At 56.7% G+C, this 22,803-nt stretch overlaps 1 protein-coding gene and 1 long non-coding RNA gene across 6 annotated transcripts in view; one reads left to right on the top strand and one right to left on the bottom strand.

Annotated features, from left to right (window-relative positions):
- NOL4L (nucleolar protein 4 like) overlaps positions 1-22,803 on the bottom strand; it is a 62,195-nt gene that overhangs the window by 8,150 nt on the left and 31,242 nt on the right. The window contains exons 1-2 of one of the 5 annotated variants that reach the window (XM_075769082.1): positions 16,201-16,344; positions 9,707-9,848 (exon numbers count right to left, since the gene is read on the bottom strand). In XM_075769082.1, the coding sequence (XP_075625197.1) occupies positions 9,707-9,815 (109 nt within the window). In that variant the 5' untranslated portion in view covers positions 9,816-9,848; positions 16,201-16,344. Of the gene's footprint in view, positions 1-9,706; positions 9,849-13,213; positions 13,337-13,390; positions 14,209-15,713; positions 16,007-16,200; positions 16,345-22,803 lie in introns of those variants that run through there. The other 4 variants (XM_075769083.1, XM_075769081.1, XM_075769085.1 and 1 more) reach the window with 4 other exon arrangements.
- LOC142604089 (uncharacterized) lies at positions 16,453-18,722 on the top strand. The gene is made up of 2 exons (XR_012837988.1): positions 16,453-16,956; positions 17,050-18,722. It is a non-coding gene; the product is annotated as an uncharacterized LOC142604089 (long non-coding RNA).

The following is a 22,803-nucleotide window of genomic DNA, read 5'->3' as shown; positions in this document are numbered from 1 at the left end:
GCAGGGTAGGATGCTGGGGGCACTGCAATCTCCTGCTCCTACATCCCTCCTGTCCCATGGCACCAGGGGCTGGGGCTCTCGGGCCCCCACAGGTTTTGTTCACCAGCCCGGCTTGCCTGGCTCAGCTCCCGCACCAGTATGTGCACCTTGGGGCTCTCTGCCCCAGCCAGGCTGCTGAGCCTCTGCCCCACGCGCACCTTGTCGGAGCCTGCAGCCAGACCCACCACCAGCACTCTGTGCCGTCAGCACGGGCACAGGAGCGGTGCCGGTTTGGCCATCGCCCCACGCAGCAGCAGGCAGGTGGCTGGAGGCACGGAGGCCTCCCCGCCTGCGGGATGGCGGCCGTCCCTCCCCCTGCTCTGCTCTCCGCGCCAGGAGAGACGGGGCTCCCAGAGGGAGGCTCCAGCCTCATCCAGCGATGACTCTCGGTAGGATTAGGGAGAATTATTCCCGTGCGCGGAGGCACGAGCCGCACGCCAGGCCCCGCTGTCAGCCTGGGCACAGCCACAGCAACAGCGCCGTGCCGCAGGGCCAATCAGCGCCCGTCCCACAGGCCAATGGCAGGGACCTCCTGCCGGCTCCTGGGGCAGCAGGCAGCCCCCGGCACACGGCTGCCCACACAGAGAGGGGGCCAGGGGCCCTCCGTGCCATGAAACCCCGCCACCAGGCAAAGGTGAGGCATTACCTGGGAGAAGTCTGTGCAGGTGCCCTGAGCATCCCCAGTCTGCCCTGGGCATCCCTGCCTTGCCCTGAGCATCCCCAATCTGCCCTGAGCACCCCCGGTCCTCCCCAGGCATCCCACTCTGCCTTTGTCCATCCACCTACAGCCTCCCCATGACCCCAGCTCTGCCCCTGGTCCCTGCAGCAGTGCCAGTCCTGCATCAGCCAGGCAGGATCCTGGGGGTGAGGTCTGGACCCCCCAACTTCCCAGTGTCTCGGGTTTTCTTTTGTATTGCACAAAACACACACAGCAGCTGCAAATCAGGGTTCTGCCCAACTCTGCTGCATTTACAAACCTTGGGTTTGCTACAGCCAAAAAATATTGAAAGCAAAGAGGAAGATGTGTCTAGGAACCTGTCCAGTGGGAATAAGAAAATGAAATGGGAATCTAACGTAAGGAACCAGCACCTACTGCAAGAACAATTTAGTTTAAATGAAGGATGAATGTAAGTAAATCACAAGGACTGTAAACCTGCTAGCTACAGATAATTTTCTTATTTCTACATTTTTACAGGTTATGCTCTCCCAGAAGTGCCGCATATTAAAGTGCTCTTGTGGGCAGAAAAACGTCCACTAATTCAGATTGCCGAGGTCCCTGGGTCTGAACGGGAGTGGCCTCAGCCAGCTTAGAAACACAGATGGGCTCGGGAGCGAGTTCTGCGCTCTCCTGGTTGGCGGATGGGGCAGTGCCCGTGGCGGTGCCGGTGCTGCTCCTCAGGCAGCTTTGCTGGGATATCTCCAGCCCACAGCCGGCCCTGAGCAGTGACTGGGGCACCCCACAGCGAAGCGGGACCTGGGGGAGATGGAGCAGGAGCCCTGCCGCCTTGGGTGCCGGGACTGGGTTTACGCTCCTGCTCTGCCAACGGCAGCTGCGGCAGGACGCTGAGCAGCAGCGGGGCCGTGTTGGCTGTGCTCCCAGAGAATCACCGTTTCGGTAAAACCCAAGAAACCTCTGAGCCTGGAGAGGTTTTCTGCAGACTCCCAGCAAGTGCCCAAAACACACGTAACGAGCAGGGCTCCAGCAGCAGCAGGCAAGCAAGGCCAGGCTGTGCAGCCATGAATATATTCATTATCAACCAGCACGAGCCTGGTGAGCTCCCTGCTCACGGCTGGAGCTTGGCTGCACGAGGAGCCCCTCTAATGAGGATAATTGGGAGCCCCCCTGCTCCACCCCCGCGCCCTAATTGAAGCAGATGGAACTGTAAAAACAATGTCACTTCTAACCGGTTTGATCTTTCGGTTGGAAAAATGGAATATTTCGTTTTCCTGTTTAATCCCCTCAAGCCAGAGCTCCACAGGCTGGAAGTGGAGACCCCGGCACTGCGCCGGGAATGCCGGCAAGGCTCAGAAGTCCGATGGAGGTTGCCCAGCCCCGAGGCCCCTGGAGCACTGCCCTCCTCGGCCCCATCGCGGAGGCCAGGCCACGGCCAGGCAAGTGGCAAGGCTGGCGAGGAGGCCATGGAGAAGGCGCCTCGTGCCTCTGCTGCGGCCTTGGCCTCTCCCCGGGGGTGCCCAGCCCAGGAGAGCAAAAAGCAAAATGGCTTCTTGGGCTGCGGTGCTGGGGGAGGAGGGGATCAGTCACTTATTAAATGAATTAATCAGGGCTCAGTGTTTTCATTTTGAAGAGGCTGCTGGATTATCCTTGATTTCTGTGGCACTGGATTTGCGGAGATCAGGAGGGGAAGGGGCGATTTCCAACACCTGCTCCCTGGGAGATTTTACGGCAGGGAAGTGGTTGGGTTTAACGTCTCTGTCGGCGAAGGCCACCACGCCGCTCTCCAAAGGCAGAGTTAAAGATGAATGGGGCAAATTGTTCCTCCTCCTGTCACATCTCCAGAGTGGAGACAAAACCTCTTTTGACTCAGAAAACAATGAGCTTATGTAAGAGCCAGCGGCCCACGGAAACCTCGCCGCAGCCCCGCACCGCGCGGCAGACCAGGGGCTGCCCGGCCCTGCCCGCACCCCGCACGGTGGGAGCCCCCAGCCGGCACTGGGGCGGTGGGGCTCGGCCGCTGCCCGCCTGCCTGTGCGGCCTCCGGCGCTGTGGTCACCACCGGGTCCCATTGGTGACCCTTGCTGCCCTGTGGACCACCATGGAGCCACCAGCCGTGGCCGTGCCTGCCCTGCCGGCCCACGGCCGGCAGGGTGGTGGCAAGGGTTGATGCTCCCACTTGAGACTCCCCATCACTACCATGAGGGGAATGCCCCATTTCCACACCACCGTGGCACCAGCACGGGCTGGAGCCGTACACCCAGCCTGAGAGCGGCTGTCAGGAGGGCGCAGAGCATCCCACCGCCGCCCGCCTGGACCAACAGCCAGGAAGATGAAAAGTGCCATAAATTATTCACTCACAAAAGAGACGAGAAGGGGGAAGAAGGGGAGGAGGAAAGCCTGCGAGGAAGGGATACTTAATACAAATTAGAGAGACTGAGTGGGAACGGGGGCCCCGCGGGGGGCCACGGCTGGGCGGCAGTGCAGCACTCATTAGGCGCAAGCGAGCAGCGCCCCGCGGCTCCCGCACCCACGACCAGGCGGTGAGCGGCAGGAGAGGCCCCGGCCATGCCGGCTGCCATGGCCACCCCAGCCCCACACCACTCACGTGCCTGGAGCACGAAGCCCGTTTTCTCCAGGTCCTGCCCGGCTGATTGCCTCCAAGACTCATAAGAAAAAAGAAATGTCACTGGGGGCCACCGAGTGGTGGGGCTGGCCAGTGTCCAGTTAAGGCGCTCTATTTCCTGTCTTCCTTCGTTAATGCAAACCTCGTTATGTCCCAGACAAAGTGTCCACCCTCCGCCTTCCCTCCCTGGGTCCCTGCCTCTGACCAGAGCCCTCGACGAGCCAGACATCTGGCACAGCTGGACACAATGCGCATCCGCAGGCGAGCTCAGCTGGACAAGGCAGTGCTGTGCAGCCAGCTCCCCCTCCCTCGGCATGAAAGGTGCCCCCCCGTGCCATCTCCCCCCGGCTCCACTGCTCAGCCCGAGGGAGCAGCTCCCTCCGGCACCGGGACCTCACCGCTCCAGCCCCACACCGGACATTTTCCTGTGGACTGAAGCCTGGCAGCTCCCGCAGCAGAAAGCAGCCTTGCCCCAAACGCACTCTGTTGCTTGGTCTTCCCTTCTCCTCTTGACTCCCATCCCTCCTGCTGCTGCTTCTCTGGCCAGCTCGCCGCTCGAGGGGGCTTGAGCCAGGAGTGGGCCTCACCGGCGGCGGGGAAGGAGGTGGTGCAGAACAAGCCTGTCCCTGTGCCACCACTGCTAGCAGCCGCCGGGATCCCGCCACAGGGAAGGGACATGCCGTGGCTCTGTGCTGCCCAGGCACTACCTTTCCCCATGCCAAACAAACGGGTTTGGTGGCTTCGGGCAGGATTCATGCCAAGCTGGTGACTCCAGCACAGACCTGTCGCCAGAGAGAGCCTGCTGCTCACCTCTAATCCTTCAGGAAGGACAGAGCAGGGACCATCCCCAAGTGACTGGGCTCTGCACCCCTCCCAGGCAAGGGACACACTGCGGGGCTCACCCTGCTGTCTCCACTCACCCCTTTGGCTGGGGGTGCTCAATTTGGGGAGGAAGGTGGGGGCACAGGCCATCCAGTAGCTTGGTGATCCTCTCTGCTCCAAACCAAGGAAAAGCCCCCCAAAACTCTGCTCTGTGCACCAGCAAGATGAACCGACCAACTCGGCAGAGCCTGCACCAGCGGGGAGGAAGCACCGAGATGAGTTCAGTGTGACAGGCTCATGAAGCCACCATGGCCCTGCAGCGCCTGTGCTGCACTTTGCAGCCTTGCAGCAGGAAAGGACAGCTCTTCAAAAGGTGCCGAAAGAGGGTGTTTATTGCTGGTGAGGGCCTTTGCTCGGAAGGAGCAGATGTGCCCCTGGAAGAGGTGACAGGGAATGGAGCCACCAGCCTGGACTGCTCAGGCAGGGCAGGGACGTGCTTGCTGACTTCTGCCGTGAGGACAGCACAGCGTAGGGACACCTGAGGGACAGAGGAAATATACGCCTAAGAAAAGCAAGATAAGGTCACATCTAGCTATTGTAAGACCTGGATGCTGGTCCAGGCTCTGAGCTTGGGCTTCTGGGAGGGTGCAACCCAACACTGCTGCAAAAACCCTGAAAACAGTGAGGATTTTGCAGCCTGGGAAAAGCAAGGGTCTCGGGGCTCGCAGACCACCTCTTGCAATGGCCATGCATCTGCTGGGCCTTCCCTGTGGCTGGCAAAGGTGCATTTGTGTTCAGCTGGAGCAGGGACAGGGTTGGCCGAGGAAAGCCCCAGTGGCAGAGGGGAACCAGGAACTGTGCGACACCTGATGCTGCCTGCAGTAAGTAACCCTGCCACGGCGAAGTGAGGAGGGTGCCATCACCCTGTGGCTGGGTACCAGCTGGTGTGGAGCAGGGCGTCATGGCCGCCCTAGGGATGGAGCCTGGCGTGAGGCTGGTGTGCGGGATCCTGCAGGCATGAGCTGAGCTCACTGTGCAGGCACGGGCCCGGCTTCTGGTCTGCATTTGGCAAGAGGGTTGTTCTCCTCCCCAGAGAGCACTCGACTAGGTCGGCGGTTTGGGGAACCTGGTAATGTGCAGCACGTTGTGGACATCTTGCCAAATAACAGCGGCATGACCCAGAGCTGCAGATGCAGCAGAGAGACTGCTGTGCTGGGGACAGCTCGGTGCTGTCCCTGCCGGCCCCAGGGCAAGGTGTCCAGGGGAGCAATGTGCCCTACCTGCTCCAGGGATGGCATCCTGAAATAACACCTGCCTGCATGTCCTTGAGGTGCCTCCTTGGAGCACTCCTGAAGGATGTCCCCAACAACCGGGAGCCTTCCCAGCCAGCTGCCTTGAGGGATGCCCCCAAGGAGCGCGTGCTTTCATAGTTAAGTAGGTTAAGAAAGTCCTTTCTCCAAGGTCTAGATTAGTTGCTGCTGCTCCAGGCAGAACAGGCGCAGTGGGGATGCTGCCAGTCAAGCGAGGACTGCATGCAGGGCTCTCAGCTGGAAGGGGATCTGTCCCAACATGGTGCCATGAAACAATCCCATGTCCCCCATGCAGGGAAAGCAGATCTTACACCCAGGAGCTTCCCCTGCTCTTCAGAAGGATCGGGCAGGATGGGCTGGGGAGCAGCAACCCCTGCCCGCGGGCTGAGTGCTGCTCCTGGCCTGCATCCTGGAGCAGGATGTATGGCCAGAGATGAGGCAAGACATGTCCTATTAGCAGGCAAGATGGAGGCATCTTCTATGTTAGTTCAAGTGCTTTGCCATGTCACACAGAAGGGGGTTCAAGGTCTGCCTGCTACTTTGTTTTCAAAGGCATTGCTCTCACCACCAGGTCACAGCATCCCTGTGATGAGAGACCCCACACCAGACCAAACCGGGAGGTTCTGTGATGCTGCACTTGCCTGTGGACGCAGACAGGCTCCGAAGATGACGGACCCCAGCTGAAGCTGCTGCTGCAAGACAGGGCCAAGAGCCAGGACCTATGCTCAGCTGGGAGCGGGCATGGGACGTCTTCAGGGGTAGCGATGGCCACAGGGGACAGCGAGACAGCACAGCTTTCAGGGTCGCTTTGCTCCAAATGTGTGCTGGTTCCCACAGACATGTCCCTCCAGGATGTCCTGCACAATAACTCTGCTTCAGCAGCAAAGGGTTCGTGTTGATCTTGCTGTCGCTTTGGGTAGCCGCCGGCTTCCTGTGGGCACGTACACTGTGAGCAACATCCGACAGGGAAGGGATGTTGCAGGGATCTTCACGTTTTCCGTGCTGGGGCCCACAGGATGAGTAACAAAGGAAAATGGAAGGAGCAAGTGTGTGTCAGCATCACTGGTCAGAGCTGGCCAATGTGTCCTGCATCCCGCCACGCACCCACTAACCAATGGGAACCCTGGCTCTGCTGCCGATGTTCTCCCGACGGTGCCTTCTCTGTCCCTTAGCCACTGAAGTCATTAGGTCTAATTTGTTCTCCCTGCTGTTCCAAGGGCTGATGCTGGTTGCAGCATGGCTATAGTGGGCCAAGGTTTCTGGGCACAGAGACAAAAGAAGGTGTTGGCTTTTGTCCTAGCTGCTTGTTAGCTCTCTGAAGATTTAGCAGATACCTGTGCATCAAAGCACGGGATGACGGTTTCCTGCTCTCCTGCCTCTCTGGATTTCATACTGCTCTGCTCCTCTGCCATAGGAGAGCACTTGCTCCTCCCACTGAAACACCTGGAGTTGGTGCTTCAGTACTTTAAACAAGACTTTTTTTAACAAGTGTGTCAGACGATACTGCTCTCCTACTAGGCAACTCTTCATTAAAACTTTATACTTTAGGAAGCCTTTCACAGAAGACACATTTCAAGCATCCTTGCCTGTTGGACAGCAGCAGGTGGGAGCAATTTAGTAACTCAAAAGGATTTCCAGAGGGAGGAGAGTATCAAGTCCTGAACAAGCTTCTGACCAAAGGAAGCAGCGTGCAACTAGACTCTGCTGTAGCACCAGGATGCCTGGAGCTGTGCCTGGCCCGGCTGCAGGGGAGGTGCAGGGCTCACTGCTGCGCTGGCCACATCTCCCAGAGGTGGTGGAAGAAGGCTGGGGCTCTGTGAGGCTGCTGCAGGGCACGGTGAACAGCTGAGCATAGGAGACGTGGATAAATATCCAGTTTTGGCATGGAGTACTTTGACCAGAGCCCTTGGGCTGCCCTGGTGTGGGCGCTCTGCGTGGGGCACCTTAACCAGCTAGGCTCCAAGGAGCCTGCAGTTCACACAGGCTGGTTACTCACATTTAGATGATTTCCTTGAGAAAGTCTTGCATGTGCACAGCCTTAGCAAGCCAGTGTGAACCAGGAAAAACACATTTGATTCCAAAAAACAGAGCTCTCATGGGTCAAGAGAAGAGGAAACTGAAGAGTGCTCGACACTTTGATTCATGCACATTCCCTTCCCTTCGCTTTTCCTCTCATGACATGCTCCTTTTCTGCTCCGTCCTTCTCTCTAACCACCCGCTGTTCTCCTGGGTTGCTCCATCGTCCTTCCCTTTTCACCCTTCAGTCCCAGGTGGGAGCGTTGGTTTGGCAGAGGGACTAACACAAAGCCTTTCACCCCAGGGGCATTAGTCTGGATTTTAGAGCTCCAGTACAGCACAGAGGCATTCACCACAGTGACAAAACCAGACTCCTCTTTTCAGTCCCATAAAATATCCCCTAAAGTATGACAACCTGATGGAAATCCCAATGCCTGGCTTTTACTTGAAGGGTCTCATTAGTAACCCTGGGCTTCCTTTGATGACTCTTTGACTCCATCACTTCTGATTTGCCAAAGTCTACCTGGTTTAGCCTTCTGCTGATCCCAGGGATGGCCTGGGACACTTGCATTCCTCACAAAAAGGAAGGGACTATTTGTGCTTCATTGCTCACCACTGAACTTTACAAAAGAAATTAAAGGAGTCAAAAAGGGCCCCAAAAAAGACACCTGCTTCTGAAGAAAAATTATGGGGCATGAAAAATTGGAAGCATTTCCTAAGAGGGCAGAGAGAGACGGGCTGTAGCTTTAGTGAGAACATCTTGATTTGCTGAAATGTTTGAGTTCCTTATTAAATTATTGTTCTGTTGAATAATGGCCTTGAGTAAAGGGATCAGAACCGTGTCATTCTAGACTGTAAATGAGACTTAGGAATGCAGTGGTGAGGGATAAGCCACAAGCCCAAAATGTCCTGATGGGACAATGGCAAAGTTTGGGGGGTATGGAGAGACCCAGCCAGGCCACAGGTATTAAAGGCTCGGGATGGAGGTTGCAGCCTGGTCCTGAAGAGCCGAACACTTCTCATGTGAGCAGCTGTGTTACCACCGAAACACCCTTCCTCCTGCCACAGGCACAGCCCCACTGCTGGGCCCTGTACAAGCAGAAGTGCCACTGCTCATCCCACCGGATGGGGACGTGGTGCAGCGCAGGCAGGTTTCACATCCTCACCAAGGCTGCCTGACTCCGGGGCTGGTGCTGGTTAGTTTCTCAAAGCTGCAGACTTGCAATAGTAACTAAAGTGCCACAATGCGCTGGACTGAAGAGAGCAGTGTCCCCGCTGTCCCCGCTATCCCTGCCGCTGGCCACACAAGTAGCTAAAAGCCACCCCAGGGAGACCTGCCAGCACAAAAGCCCTTTCTTTCCCCCAGGGTGGTTTTCCAGTCCCCTTTCTTAAAGTAGCACCAACCCAGCCCAGGTTGTCCCTTGACTCCTCCACTCCTTTACCGCTCTCCCAGCACTGACCAGACTGGGGACAATGAGGGATTCAACCTCTTGAGCAAAAACCGGTAACAGTCCAACCACCGAATCCTTCCAAGCATCACGGAGATGAACTCTGATCTGAACTCGTACTTCTGCCATTTATTTACTTGCTCTTTTATTTTAAACTAGCGTGTTTCACAGAAGTAACACACCACCTCTCTTCACCAAACACTTCCTCCTATCCAGTCCGTGTGTGCCACCTTCAGCCCCTCCCAACCACCTGCCCTGAGTGAGGAGACACCCACGTCCACCCCAATGCTCTCATCACTCTCAGCTATTGCAGATTACACATTTCTTGCCTGGGGGATCAAATATGCTGTCTAAGGTGCAGATTTCCAAGCATGGAAAGCTGCGACCTGTATTGTGAAGCCTTGGCATCCTTCCTGCGGCGGGGCAGCACGCAGCCCGCGGTTCGGAACTAACAGGGCTCTCCTCGTCACACCCGGGGAACTACAACCTGATGACTTAGGAGAGGATTTGGTGACCTCTTTCTGGATGGGCTGGGAGCCATGTGCCCTCACAAGGACCATCAGCACTGAGCTGGAGAAGGCCCCGGCTGAGCAGGAACCCAGAGGCTAAATGGGAAGGACTGGGAGTCGGCGCTGCTTCGAAACCTGTGCTGATATGAAATCCATCCTACAGGTGGGACACCTGATCAGAAAGGACTGGTTAATGTTTAATAAGTCACAAAAACATCCTGTGGCAGAGGCGCAGAGCGCTTCCCACCCACTGGGGCACTCACCGTCCTCCTGGCCGTGCAGGTTCTGTGGGCTGCGCATGCTCTCGTCCTGGCTGGGGCTCAGGCTGGAGTTCAAGTGCTGGTCAGCTGAGATCCATGTGGAGTCGTTCATATCAAAGTCCTCGCTGCTCACCGATGTCTCATCCTGGAGGCAAGCAGGAAAGGGTTAAGTCACTGAGCTATTTTCTTTCCTCCTTTCTTTGGCGTTAACATCTCCTCACCCGCTCCTTCCTAAAAACAATTTGGTCAGCAGCTCCTGCCCCCCAAGAACACTTGCTGGCCCCTCGGCGCTCCCCAAGGCCACGGCGAGCAGCCCTTCCCTCCGTCCGGGCTAGGTGGCTGCCCCAGCGGGACGGCTGGGCTCTGCTTCCTGCCTGAAGACGTGCCTGAGCAATGGCACTGTCTCTAATTGAGGACAATTAGAAAGAGCTCGCATCCTGTAGGAGCGGATGGCTGAGCCCTGGAGTTTACCCTTTAATCTCCATCCACCCCAGCGTGCTTCTGGCGAGGCAGCGGCATGTGGGAGCTGAGGACGGGGTGCAACTCAGTTGAAATGGCTCCATAAAACCTCTCGGACTTTTTTTGAAATGGAATCATCTGCTGCAACAGGAATCACCAGAGGACTGGCACCGGCAGGGAGTGGCCAGTGGGGCAGATCCAGATAGCAGTGCCGATCCCCATAGACCCGCATTGCCTGATGCTGCAGAGGCGGCTCCTGGAGCACAGCCCTGAGAGACTGCTCCTCCAGCCCTCTCCGAAGGGATATTGCCTCTGTACCCTGATGAAAAATGATGATGTGCACCTTGGGAAGGGGCTGGGGGAGTGAGGTCCCCAGTGAGGCAGGGACGCCCCAGCTTGGGCTGGGGAGCTTGGCCGGCTATCCGCTCCCCAACAGCATAGATGACATTCCTCTCTCCCACTCCTGCAGCTGAAAGGACATTTTCTCTCTCCCTCTCTCTCCCTTCTCGCTAACCTTTACAGTACTTTGAGACACAGCCCTTGGATCGCTTCCAGCGCCGGAAAGGTCAGCCACAGGATTTCAAAACCATCATCATAAAGGCAGCACTGAGATCCTGAATGAGAGGAGGGGCTGCGGGACCTCCCCGGGCTGAACTCTCCCAACACAGAGCTTGGGAGGAAGCAGATACGTGTCCCCATATGAACACGGTCCCGCTGGTGATCCCTTTATCTGCCTTCCTCTCCCTGCTCCCCTCCCAAAGCAATGGGCAGAGACCGCATCCAGAGCCCTGGGGTGCAGGGGAACACCAAAAATGTTTCCAGAGCCGCTTTCAACTGCACTTTCCTTTGATTGAAACATTTCAAAGGCTTGTAAACTCTCTGCTCTTATTTTTTTTTTTCCTCCTCCTGGTCCTGAGATAAAATACAATCCCCGCTCCCTTTCCTTGTAAGAAGCAATTGGCAGGCACCCCTCCAACCTACGCCTGCGCCTCATAAAAACTGCCCTGTCTGGCTGCCGCTGGCTGACAGTTTTTATTGTGAACAAACAAATGTCTTTCTTTAAAGACAGGTTTGTGCTTTTCCTCCCCACTCCTCGTCCCTGCAGACACATCTGCTGGCTTGGGGCTCGCGCCCGCCCCCAGCCCGCTCCCTCGATGTGCCTCCCGGGGAGTTTCCTGGAATTTACGGCTTGTGAAACCCTGCACGCACGGACGGACAGACGGACAGACGGGGCTCAGCAGCCCCACGCCTGCCCACCACCAGGATGGGGACCCCCAGACCCGCCTGCGCTGCCAGCCAGGTGCCCCCTGCAGCCCCCCGCGCCCAGGTCAGGCAGAGCAGGAGAAGTGGGAGGCAGGGGGGAGGCACAGCGTCCCCTTGGTCAGCACAGCACCGCTGCTACACCAGCCACGAAGCAATCCTGCCTCTCCAGAAACTCCATCTTGTACATACAGGAACAGAATTGCAAAGGTCTCCCTGTTACAAACTATAAATAGTCTCTTTATTGTAAGCATTTGCAGGGAGGCAGCCACCCTAATATCTGGCCTTCTTCACAAGGCTTACTCAAGATTACTGTCAGAGCTTAAGAGACAAACGTAAATGCCAAGGTCCTTGCTGCCCACAGTCTCTCACCTGTCCAGTGAGGAGGAGGAGCTCTGGGAGTGACCCGCAGTGTTTTTGGCAAGTGTCTGGCTCAGGCATAGCGTCTGCGGGGCTCAGCTGCAGAGGACACCCAGCCTTGGCACCCAAACCGCAACCCGGGAGGCATCGTGCTCCTCATGCACTCACACATGGTGGAAAAACCGTGACATGAAGGATGCCTTGCCTGCACATGCTATGTAAAGTGCTTTATAAATGTGTACGATTATCTTGAAGTGCAATAAGGTTTGCGTATTATTAGAAATACTCTGGGTATCAAACCAGAAACTGATAAGCTATAAATGACTCAAGTCAAACAAGGCCATTGCACGTTCATGAGTCCAGGATCCAGCCACCAGCAGAAAGTGCAGGCTGCTGCTGTGATTACCTGCCAGGCAGCCCCGTCTCTACATCCCCAGCATCACCCCCTGCTTTCAAGCCAAGGCTTTCTGCTTTCCAGCACCAATACCCTTGGCCAAAACGCCAACAGGACAAACTTCCCGGCAGCGCACAGCTCCCGCAGCACAGCCCACCCCAAGGGAACGCAAAGCTGACCATGCAGGCAGTGTTGGGTGAACCCTTCACAGCAGCGGGGAATGGCCAAAGCTGGCGGTGGGAACTGCCGAGAGAGTATCCCTGCTGCCTGCTGGTTTGGGGCAGCCCCCATAGCTCTGTCCATATCACGGTACCCCAGCAGCTCCTCACACCTTTGCGCCGCTTCCCTAAAGCAAGAGAAAGGCCTTGACCTCGAGCACGGCTCTGTCCACCCCTGTCACTGCGGCTCTAGTATCCTCTGCTGCATCCCTCGCAGCTCGCTGGGACACCAGAGGCCACCAGCAAGCTCCCTCCTCAGGACACCCCTCAGAGACCAAAGGCTGAGCGCCATGACTCCTTCGTGCTGCCCGTCAGTGCCAGCGGCCACTGCTGGCACTGTCCCCCTCACGCCAGGGACAATTCCAGGGATGGGAGACCCCGGCAGCAATGCCCAGAGCACCGGCTGCCCAGCCGTGGCCCAGGAGCAGCCCCATTTCAGTCGGCTGGAGTGGTGGGACAACAGCACAGTGCACGTCTTGGTGTCAAAACACGGCACACCAGAGCGGGATCAAAATTTCTGACGGGGTGTGCAGCTCTGAATTCCCCCTAGATGCCAATAACCTGGCTGCAGGCTGAGCCTCAAAGCGGGCTCCACCATCCAGCCAAACAAGGAAGCGTTTCTCAACAGAAGCAACAGCTATGACTCGGAGCAATACGGTAAATCTAATCTACCCTTCCACCCTCTTTTGGCTTGCAAGTCAGGCAGCTCATTCTTTTTCCTCTCTGGGTTCTCAGGAGAATTCTCTCTGCTAATTTCTTCTTTCCTGTAAACAAACTTCAAATGAAACTTTCATTAGAAAACAGAACGCAATCCATTACCAGTGCCTGTCTCAGGACCGGCCGCCTTTTCCCCAGTTCCACACCATGCGTGGCACAGATGGAAGTGACAGTGGCTGCCCCAACCAGCCAGCCCAGCGCCAAACCCCAAACTCAGGCACCGCCGCTGCCGCCCTTCTGCTTCCTGCCTTTCCCAGCTCTCCAGAGAGATCTCCTCACCCCGCAGTAAAGTCCCATCGCTTTGTTTCCAACGTTCAAGGGATTGAGCGATCAAGGGTCAGGCAATGTGCGTGCAGCTCCTCTTCTGCAAGGGGAAGTCGGATCCTGCTGGTGCATTCACAAGCCACACCCAAACATTGGAGCAGGGCTTCCAGCACCGCGCAGGGTTTGGAAAACAACATCCTTGCTCCTCTCCTTATCTACAGTCCAACATTCACAGCTGCTCTGCAGACACTCACAGCCAATATTTTCTAACCAGCACAGGCAGACACTCACATGTGCAGGACTCACACTCGGCATTTCTGTCCCACTTTCCATTCACCACTCTTCGAGCACCGTGCGTGCACACGTCTGCTGAGCCTCTCAACTTCCCTCCGAGTTAGAAAAGTATTCTTCCTATTATAGAGCTGGAAACCCCAGGTACTGACAGCTGCCCTGGCTGGTCCAAGAACACAGCGAGTCGCTGGCAGATCCAAGAACACAATCAAGACCTCCGGACTGCAAGGCTTTAACTGCTAGACAATGTTTCTTCACCGACAACTCTCCTTCCTGGAGAACAACCTCCCATAGCGTGGGCTGGAGCAGGGCGGGGGAGAAGCTACTCTTATAACCGTATCTCGTAAATATATGCAAGGCTATCGGTAACCTGCTTATTTTACAGCCAGGCTCAGTTTCTCGGGGACTGCCTTGCAAGTCTCTCCCCAGTCTCTTACACGCTGTGCCTCACGCTTAATATTCCACGCTCCGAGTCTCAGGACGGTTTATTTTCTCTCTTTGAGTCCTTTTATTTTAAAACGTGTCCTTTCACGCCACAGCCTACTATCCTGATGGGATTTCCTTCCATGGAGCAGGAACCGAGACTGTGTGCCATGCAATCTCCCCAGCACGCAGCCACACTCAGCTTCCCACCAGAAGCAGTCGTGTTTTTAGAGTCAACAAAAGGCAACGCGTGACTGCCAGCCCCCAGAGCTGCTCCACCTCCGTGCCAGCCACGACCTGCCCGGTGCAGACAGCCCCCAGACCTGCCAAACCTGGCCGGGGCAGAGCCCTGCCAGCCACGGCAGCAGCACAGCGCTCGGGGACGAGCTCTCAGGAAGGCAGCCTCATCTCCGTCTCAGCGACTGTTTAAACCCGGCCCTCTGAGCATGCCAAGAAGGTATTGAACCAGATTTGACCCTAACTTAACCAGTTCAGCGCAGAGAAAGACTTACTAATGGAAGATAAAACACTCCAGGTCAAAGATTGATACTGCAGCCACAAATACTGTGGTGGTCATTGCTTCAAGGAGCCCGAGAAGCCTTAAAGCACAAGGGTGTACGCTGGCTGTGGTGGCAGCGAGCTGTGACTGCACTGCCTACTCGTGTGTGCAATTCACACACCAAACAGAACATCCCCAGGGCTCTTTGTCAGGTCACTTACGTCCTTATTTACTGCAATTTCTGCCGATTTCTAAGGGACATGGCAAGAGCGAGTATTTGTTAGTTCCCAAAAACGAGCAAAAGAGTTAATTTAAAAGGCGAACAGCGAATGGAAGAGGAAGGGAGGATCATCACCTCCTCCCCCCTCCCTCTTCTCTAAGAGCTCTTCTTCTGGGACACCCCGCGACCCCGAGGAGCGTTCCCACCGCCCCGAAGCGGAGGGATGCTGGGCAGGATGAAGGAAGCAGCCCCGGGGCAGCCCCTTCCCGCAGCCGCTGCCCCCGCGCTCCTGCTGTTCAGCGGGGAGGTGCTGAACGCGGGGGCCGCCGGGCCGGGGAGGGGGACACCCGGGCGGCCCGGTCCTGTCCACCACCACCACCCCCCCCCGGTGCCCCGCACCCGCCTCCCCAGCACCTGAACTTGCTCCCAGCCGGGCAGGCGTTTGCTTTTCCACGCGAGGCGGCGATGGTGTCTTGATGCCCATAAACCGCGCGGTGTGAAAGGGCACTTTGCTCTTCAACGAGCACCGGGAAGCGGGTGCTGGGGGCGGGGGGGGGGGGGGGTGTGTGCCGGGGCGGGGGGGGGGGGGGGGGGGGTCCGGGATTTGGAGGAGGGGGCCGAGCGGAGCAACACTGCGGGCTGAGCGACCGGGGGTCCCCCCGCCCCCGGCGGTCGCGGGAACCGGCGTTTCTCCCGGTGGGACGTGGTTCCCACGCGTGTGTCCCCGCGGCAGCGAGGTGCCGAGAGCCGGGCGAGCGTCCCCGTCCCGCCCCCCCCCGCGCCCCTCCGCCCGCAGGTAAATAAATACACCCGCGATGGAGACCTGCCCGCGCGTGTGCGCGGAGCCGGGGCTGGCGCACGGGGCTCAGCGTGCGGCGGGGATTGACACGTAAGTAGGGCTTTACCTCCAGGGAGGCGGCTATTTCCAGCACAATCCCCGCCCGGGGCCGGGGCCGGGGCGGGCGGCGCGGCGATGGCGGCGGCAGCGCGGGGCCGGTGCCCGGGAATTGATGGGGCCGGAGCGCTCCCGCCGCCGCCTCCTCCCACTTTCTTCTACGCTTTTGTGCTCTTCCGGGGAAGGGGGAGCCGCGCCGGGCGCGGGGAAGGACGCGCCAACCTTACCCCCCCCCCCGCCGCCGCCGGCCAGCCGGGCGGGCGACCCGCAACTTCCCGGGGAAACGGGGCGGTGCGGCCGCTCCCCCCGGAGTTGGGGCAGGGCCCCGCGGCCGCCCCCCCCCCGCCCCGCCCCGCCCCGCCCGCCAATGCCCCCCCCCCTCCCCTCCCCGCAGCGCCGCGGCCGCGTGGAGCCCCCGCGCCCCGCGCATCCCCCCCGCACCGGGGCCGGGGCCGCCGCCGGGGGCCGGGGCCGGAGCCCCGCGGGCGGGCGCCTACCTGGAGCGGGGCCTGAGGCCTGCCGGCCTGCGCCAGCCCGGCGGCGCGGCTGGGAGCGCGGGGCGGAGGGACGGAGGGACGGAGGGAGGGGGCCCGGGCTGGCGGCGCTCCGGAGAGGCTGACAACCAGCTGCTGCCCGGGGAGAGGGGCCGGCGCTGCGGAGCGCGTCACTCCCGGCTCCCGAGGGGGGGGTGGGGGGGGGTGGGGGGGCCGGGGAGGCGGAGGGGGGCGAGCGGGGCCCGGCCACGGGCGGAGGGGGCGGGGGCGACGGGGGAAGGGGAGCGGGGCCGCGGGGGGCGGGCGCACCGGGCCGGGCGCGGCGGGGGGCGCGGGGAGCCGCGCCTGGAAGAGCACATTGTGGAGGGCCGGGGAGGGCCCTTCCTCCCGGAGGAAGAGACAATGTCCAGGGCCGGGCGCCTGCTGGAGAGCCGCGAGAATGCACGGCCGGCGGCACGGCTCGGTACGGCACGGCACGGATCGGTACGGGTCGGCACGGCCGGGGGGGGGCTGCAACCCGTCTGGGCATCCTCCGCTCGGCACGGCCCGAGGCGGGGGCTGCAACCCATCCGGGGACTCTCAGCTCGGCACGGCTCGGCACAGCACGGAGGGCTGCAACCTGCCCGGCTCGGCACGGCACGGCTCGGCGACCCGCAGACCGCCCGGCTCAGCCCGGCTCCGGGCCGGGCAGCGCCGGGATTTGGCCGTGCCGCGGGGCGCAAGTTACGGGACCCCGGCAGTGAATCCCCGGGGAGCAGGGTGGGTGCCCCGCAGCCCCCTTCCCCTGCACTCGCTGGGCGCAGCGGTGCCCAGGCCCCGTGCTGCCTCCTCTGCTGAATCCTTTTGTTTCAGATGATTCTCCCTATCGCACCGTGGGAGCAGAAGAGGACCCTACTCTGCCAGCAGCAGCATCACTTAACGCTGCAGCCTCTGTCTGAACGTTGGATCTCGGCTGTTGTTAAATCGGCGGCTCTTCAGGGCAGCTCCTTGACAGCAAGGCTGCCCACTGAGCTCGGCCGTGCCCCCGGCACAGCCCTGTGCAAGGCACCGTGCCGCCAGGTCCTTGGGAGGGATGGGGATGCTGTGACACAGCTCCGAGCGGGCAGCATGTGGTGTCCTGGCATCCCCCAGGATGGTACCTGCTCCTAGGCAGGGCCCTGAGGGCAGCAGGTCAGTGACCTCCCGCCCAGCTGGAGATCGCTGCAATGGGCACCAGCATCTCAGCATCCCCCTCCTTAGCCCATTTCATGTCTCTCACTATTTAATGGTTATGAAGGAAATTTTTACAAAATAAACCAAGTGTAACGGATTCAGCAGTGGAGCCTGTGGAAGGCCGGTGCCAGAGCTAAGGATGGGAACTGCCACATTCGTGTTTACGGCTTGTTAGTGCGGATGTCTAATTATGATGTTTTCTACTCCAGCGTTAACCACTTCACTGCCAGGGAAAGCATGCAAGGGAGGAGGGGCAGCTCGGGAAGATCCGAGGCTGGAGGTGAAAATGGGTATTGCTCAATACTGCATTTCCGTCTCCTCCAGGTTGATCTATGGAGCCAGAGGCTGAAGGGTGAGAGCAGAGCCCCAGGGGCCTCCCGCAGGATGCGGCCAGCCGGCAGGGCAATGGGCTGCAAGCCCCCAGCCGCAGGGGCCTGCTCTGCGCTCACTTCCAGCTCAATGGCTGCTGCTCCTCCCTGAAGCTAAAATAAAATCCTGACCATTTAAGGTGAACAGGAGACTTGCTGTGGACCTCAGTGGAAGCGGGCTTTTAACCCCTTCCCATTGCTGGGCTTTGTTTATTCCTTGCGCTCCCTTCAGCTTCGAGCTAGACCGGCTTAAAGCCATTTAGGAGAGCACGTCCCCGTGGGAGCGAGGCGCCTGCCCTTCTGTTTGGAGAGCTTGCAGGGGACACAAACCAGCCAGGGTGCAAGTTTGAAGCTCAGTCACTATTCTGTGCTGCCTCACCATGTGGACACTCTTATTTTATACTAAGTGCCTTTGTGTGGGTTAGGTTAATCCACTTTGGAAATGGATTAACCTAAATTTCACATCGGCAAACTTAGTGTTGAACAGCCGCATCCACACAGGGAGCGAGGGAGGAACAGCAATTCAGCAATAGCTGCTGGGCAGGAGCCTTTCCCCATGCAGGGGAGGGGTCCTGACCCCAAGGGGGGTCACCGCCGTTACAAGTGGGGTCATGAGCCCGACAGAAATGCAATTGTTTGTGCCAGCGCTCAGGGTCATGAGGCTGGCAGAAGTAGGGCTCACCGGCAGAAGAGGAGCTGCCTCCAGAAACAGCTAGGGAAGCTTTGGGAAACGGCATGCCAAGCTCCCTTCTAGTGGGTATTTTTTGGATTCAAATTATCTAGGGGGAAATAACTGGCAATTAGATATAGAATTGGTAATAATAATTTATCAAGTTGTCAGGAACAGGGGTAAGTGCCTTACGGGATTACATGTTTAAAAAAAAACCAGTACTACTGTTATTATATTATATATATAATACACATCAAATATATTATTTATAAGTCGCTTCCTTCCCTCTCTCCTTGCAACACGTTCATTCCTTCTGGTCCCTGCAAAGCCCTTCACATGGACACAGATCTGCCCATGCAGAAAAACTGGGGCTCCCTGCCAGGCTGTGCTTGCCCAGGCAGGGTCCCATCAGATGCCACCACAGCCTGAGCTGCAGGTCTGAGAAGAGCCGTGCCCTGGCTGTAACGGCCCTGCCTGCCTGCGTACCTGGCAGTGACGCTTCTCAGGGCATCGCTAACAGTGCCCTGACCTCATCTATTGTAATTTCCTAAGGCAAGGCTCCGCAAAAATAACAGGGCTGCTGTGAAACCCAGGAAAAAACTACATTTAAGGCACTGTAGGAGCTTACTTGAATAGTTGTGGTGTTGTTGAGGGTGGGCACAGTGATCTAGTGGTGACAGCAGGGGACTGCAGGACGGCAGGATCCGGCCATCATGCCAGAGGAGTCACTGACTCATGCACGACCTTGTGCGAGTCACTTGATGTTCTTGTGCCTCTGAAAAGTAGGTTAAATAACAAACGGGACCTCCTGCATTGGGTCCTCCGTGACCATCAAGCCCTACTGGGTAACAGGCATTAAAACGTGAATCTCTCAGGGCGAGGCCAGTAAGGAAAGGGGGACAGAGGGACGGCGCTGCAGAAGAGTTGCCAAAGGAGGGCCCTGGTTACATGGCACGAGGGGGATATGCAGCTTTTATCAACACTGTATTTTAACTTATCTGCCATCCAGAGCAGAGTCAGGAAAAAAAAGGAAGTAAAGATTTGGGAAACTTTATTATAGACCAGATTTGTTGTGGGCTGAGGGCTGTATTCCCACTGCATCTTGGTCACTCCTTCTGTAAAAGTAGCCGTTGTCAGCATCTGGCATATGCATGAATAAAAGGGGTTTTTTCCCTAGGAGCCAAGACCAAGAGATGGAAAGGAAATACAGCTCCGTACTTCATGGAGTACACCAGTCACTGCCAAGTAAAGGAGCAGGAAAGGAGTTGTTTCTGTGGATGGAATTTGCCTTCCTCTGGAGCACAGGGAATGGGGTGTGAAGGGACGGGTCAATTATGGTCAAATATCCCCTAACATTTCTTGCCAAAGCCTGAACCCACCACACTGGCAGGAATGTCTGCACTGCATTATACATTGAGGATGACCATCCTAGCTTATCTCTTGGCCACTCAAATCAGAATTGAGTCAACGTAAACAGAACCACCACTAAACCCATTTTTGGCCAGTCTCAAGCCACACCACATGTTTCAGAATCCATCTTTGTGAGTAAAACTGACTCCTCAGAGATAGACATGCTCCTTTGGTGCATACAAGGCTCATGATGTGAGACTTAGAGGAGTCCGTGCAACCAGGTAAGGTACGAGCCTGTCTGCGCAGGTTTAACAGCAGCAGAAACAAAAGCAAGCACATGATTCAAGGTTAAAAAGCTGAACCACACAGCTTCATCTTCTATAATAACGGAAATCATTAATAATAGTTCGTGCTCTCAAAGTAGTTGCCATCCAAGCTCTTGAAGAGCTTTATTAGTGAGCGAGACCTCAGAAATCTCTCTAAGGTATTATACCCTTTTTAAAGGGAGAAGGCAATTAAGAAACAGCCATTTGTGTGACTTGATCAAAGTCAACATACAGCACATCAGCACCCGAACTTGGGAGATGATGCAAAAAACCTCACACAGCTTTCCACAGGTATGGGATAAATTTAATGGGATCCATGAGGCTATTCCATGAATGTTAAATGCTTTCATCACTGTGAAGTACAGGTCTCTACTTTTTCCCCTGGAAATGTTTCCTAGCCCCACTTTATAGGACTTGCACCAAAACTTTAGTTCCAGTTCTACTGGGAACAGCTGTCTTTGATGCTGGTTACTGCACAGGGAATGGGCAGCATCTCTCCCCACCAAATAGGGGAGGTACTTGGAAGAAATGATGAATTAAACAAAGATGATGTGGTTTCTGGCCCCACTCAGTCAGTGTTCCCAGAAACGGGCTAAAGCAGCTTGGCTTTAGTAGGCTACTCAGACTGCACGCTGGATAATGTGCACCGGGGGGTAAGTGTGCACAGTGGAAGGCAGCCTGTTTTAATCACCCATGGGGCAGATCAGCCCCAGGGCAGAAGACCCTTGCTGCGGAGAGAGCAGGGAACTCACACAAGCTTTGCGTGGGCCGGCCTGTGCGGGACCCGATGGCCTCATCCGTGCAGTGCTGAGCTCCGTGGAGTCACTATCACCAGCCCAGGGGACTCCACGCTCCCCAGCCAAGTGCCACTGAGCTGTTCTTCCCACCCTAGCAGGCTCCTACTGCTCCATTCACAGCTGATCTGCCATGCCCTGCTTCTGCTTGATCCGACCCAGCCCTCACTAGCATGACAACCACAGCTCCACCGAGAGTGAGATAAACTTCTAAACATCCCCCAGCCACTCCTCCAGGACCATAGCTAAGCTGCACAACATCACAGGGAAAGGAAGAGAGAGTGGGAAAGGGATCAGCTTCTCTTACCAGTGCACAGCTACCAGAGAGGAAAACGGACCAGACCAGTCGCTCGCAGCAACTACATACACCTGAGCAGTTCAGGAGGATGAATTGTGCCTAGCATCACTGGAATCGGGCAATGCCACTTGATTTAACACCTCCTTTCTTACAGAAAATAACATGATTTTCCTCAAAACTGCAAAGAGTCAGAGACTTGGGATCACACTTCATTTGAAGATGAAAGCTGCAGTGGCAGGATTTATCCCAGCCAGCCCAAGTTGGGGTCTCAAATTGTCTGCTTGCATTAAGTGCTGCATTGAACAGAAAGCTCACCTGTAATGCAGCTGCACTGGGAAAAATACTGAAAGGTCTACCCAACGGGAAATACAAGCACTTAAGTTTTTACTAGCTGGGAACATCAGAGTTAATTCCAATAACAAAAATGAGTTGACCTTCACTGAAAGCAAGCCATTCACACGAGTTTGAAACCAGGCTAAATGGTTTGATCATCTGACCTCCTGCATCTCATGAGCCATTATGGCCAAGGATGAAAGTTTTGCTAAACTATCTTTGCCAGTAAAGAACACTGTTATGACGGCCAGACTTGCCTCTCCGGCTTTTGCCTGGACAAAATCTGTCATCTGGGGCAGAATTTAAATTTCCCAGCCAAAGCCCACTTCTGCCAGCAGAAGCTGCATCTCCACTAGAGGGCTTTGCCGATGCAGATCTCCAAGCAAGCCTTTATCGCACAGATTAAATCTGTATTTCAAACAGCTGTGGTCACGGTGCCTCGCTCTGTGTGTACAGCCGATATACCCTTTTCTTCTGTGTGTAAGGGTGCATTTAGGGAACTTCTCTGGTGCTTCAAAATGTCTTAAAAATTAACATCAGGGAACAAAGATCTTCCCAAGCCAAGGAAAGGCCTCTTCAATGAGAGTTATCTCATCAAGTTGATTTACAGATATTTATTCCTGAAGATGTCTAACACCCTCTTTAATGGACTGGGAAGTACCTTATCATCCTCATGTGATGCAAATGCATCATCCCACTTCCTTCCAAATACTGACTGCATGCTTCTGCCTTCTCTGCACAATGAAGAACACATACAGCTTTGCTATCCCTTCGCTAAGCACTCAAACAGATAAATCCAGGTCCCGGATCTCGCACAGCAGCTGCCAGCTCTGACAGATTTGGTTCTGGTCTCTGGACTAGGTGAAATGAGATGACTGCAATTCTCACTAGTGAACTTTCAAGAGTGAAAACGAAAATCTAGCGTGCCCTCTTCAGCAGCCACTTGCTCCCCTCCCTGCCTCTGCTGCTTCCCCTGTGCCATCTTGCACCCCCAGCATTAGCATGGCGATGGATCTGAAGCAGAAAGAAGCAAGCAAGCTGCCAGGGAAAGATGCATCTTAGCTGTTCTGGTAATATCGGGGCCTTCTGAGACACTGAAGTGAGCAAACACAATAACGTGTGGACCAGGGAGAAAGCAGAGTGGAAGGAGGAGGACTTAACATTGCAAACCAGCAGTCCTCATGAGGTTCCATGAGCTCCCAAATCCCACAGAGGAGGCTCGATCCTCACCAGCATTAGAGGAAGCCAACTCCCG

This window comes from Balearica regulorum, chromosome 16 (assembly GCF_011004875.1).
Source record: "Balearica regulorum gibbericeps isolate bBalReg1 chromosome 16, bBalReg1.pri, whole genome shotgun sequence".
NCBI classification, from domain to species: domain Eukaryota; kingdom Metazoa; phylum Chordata; class Aves; order Gruiformes; family Gruidae; genus Balearica; species Balearica regulorum.
Note: the sequence above shows the minus strand (reverse complement) of the source record. Positions and strands in the feature narration are given on the sequence as shown.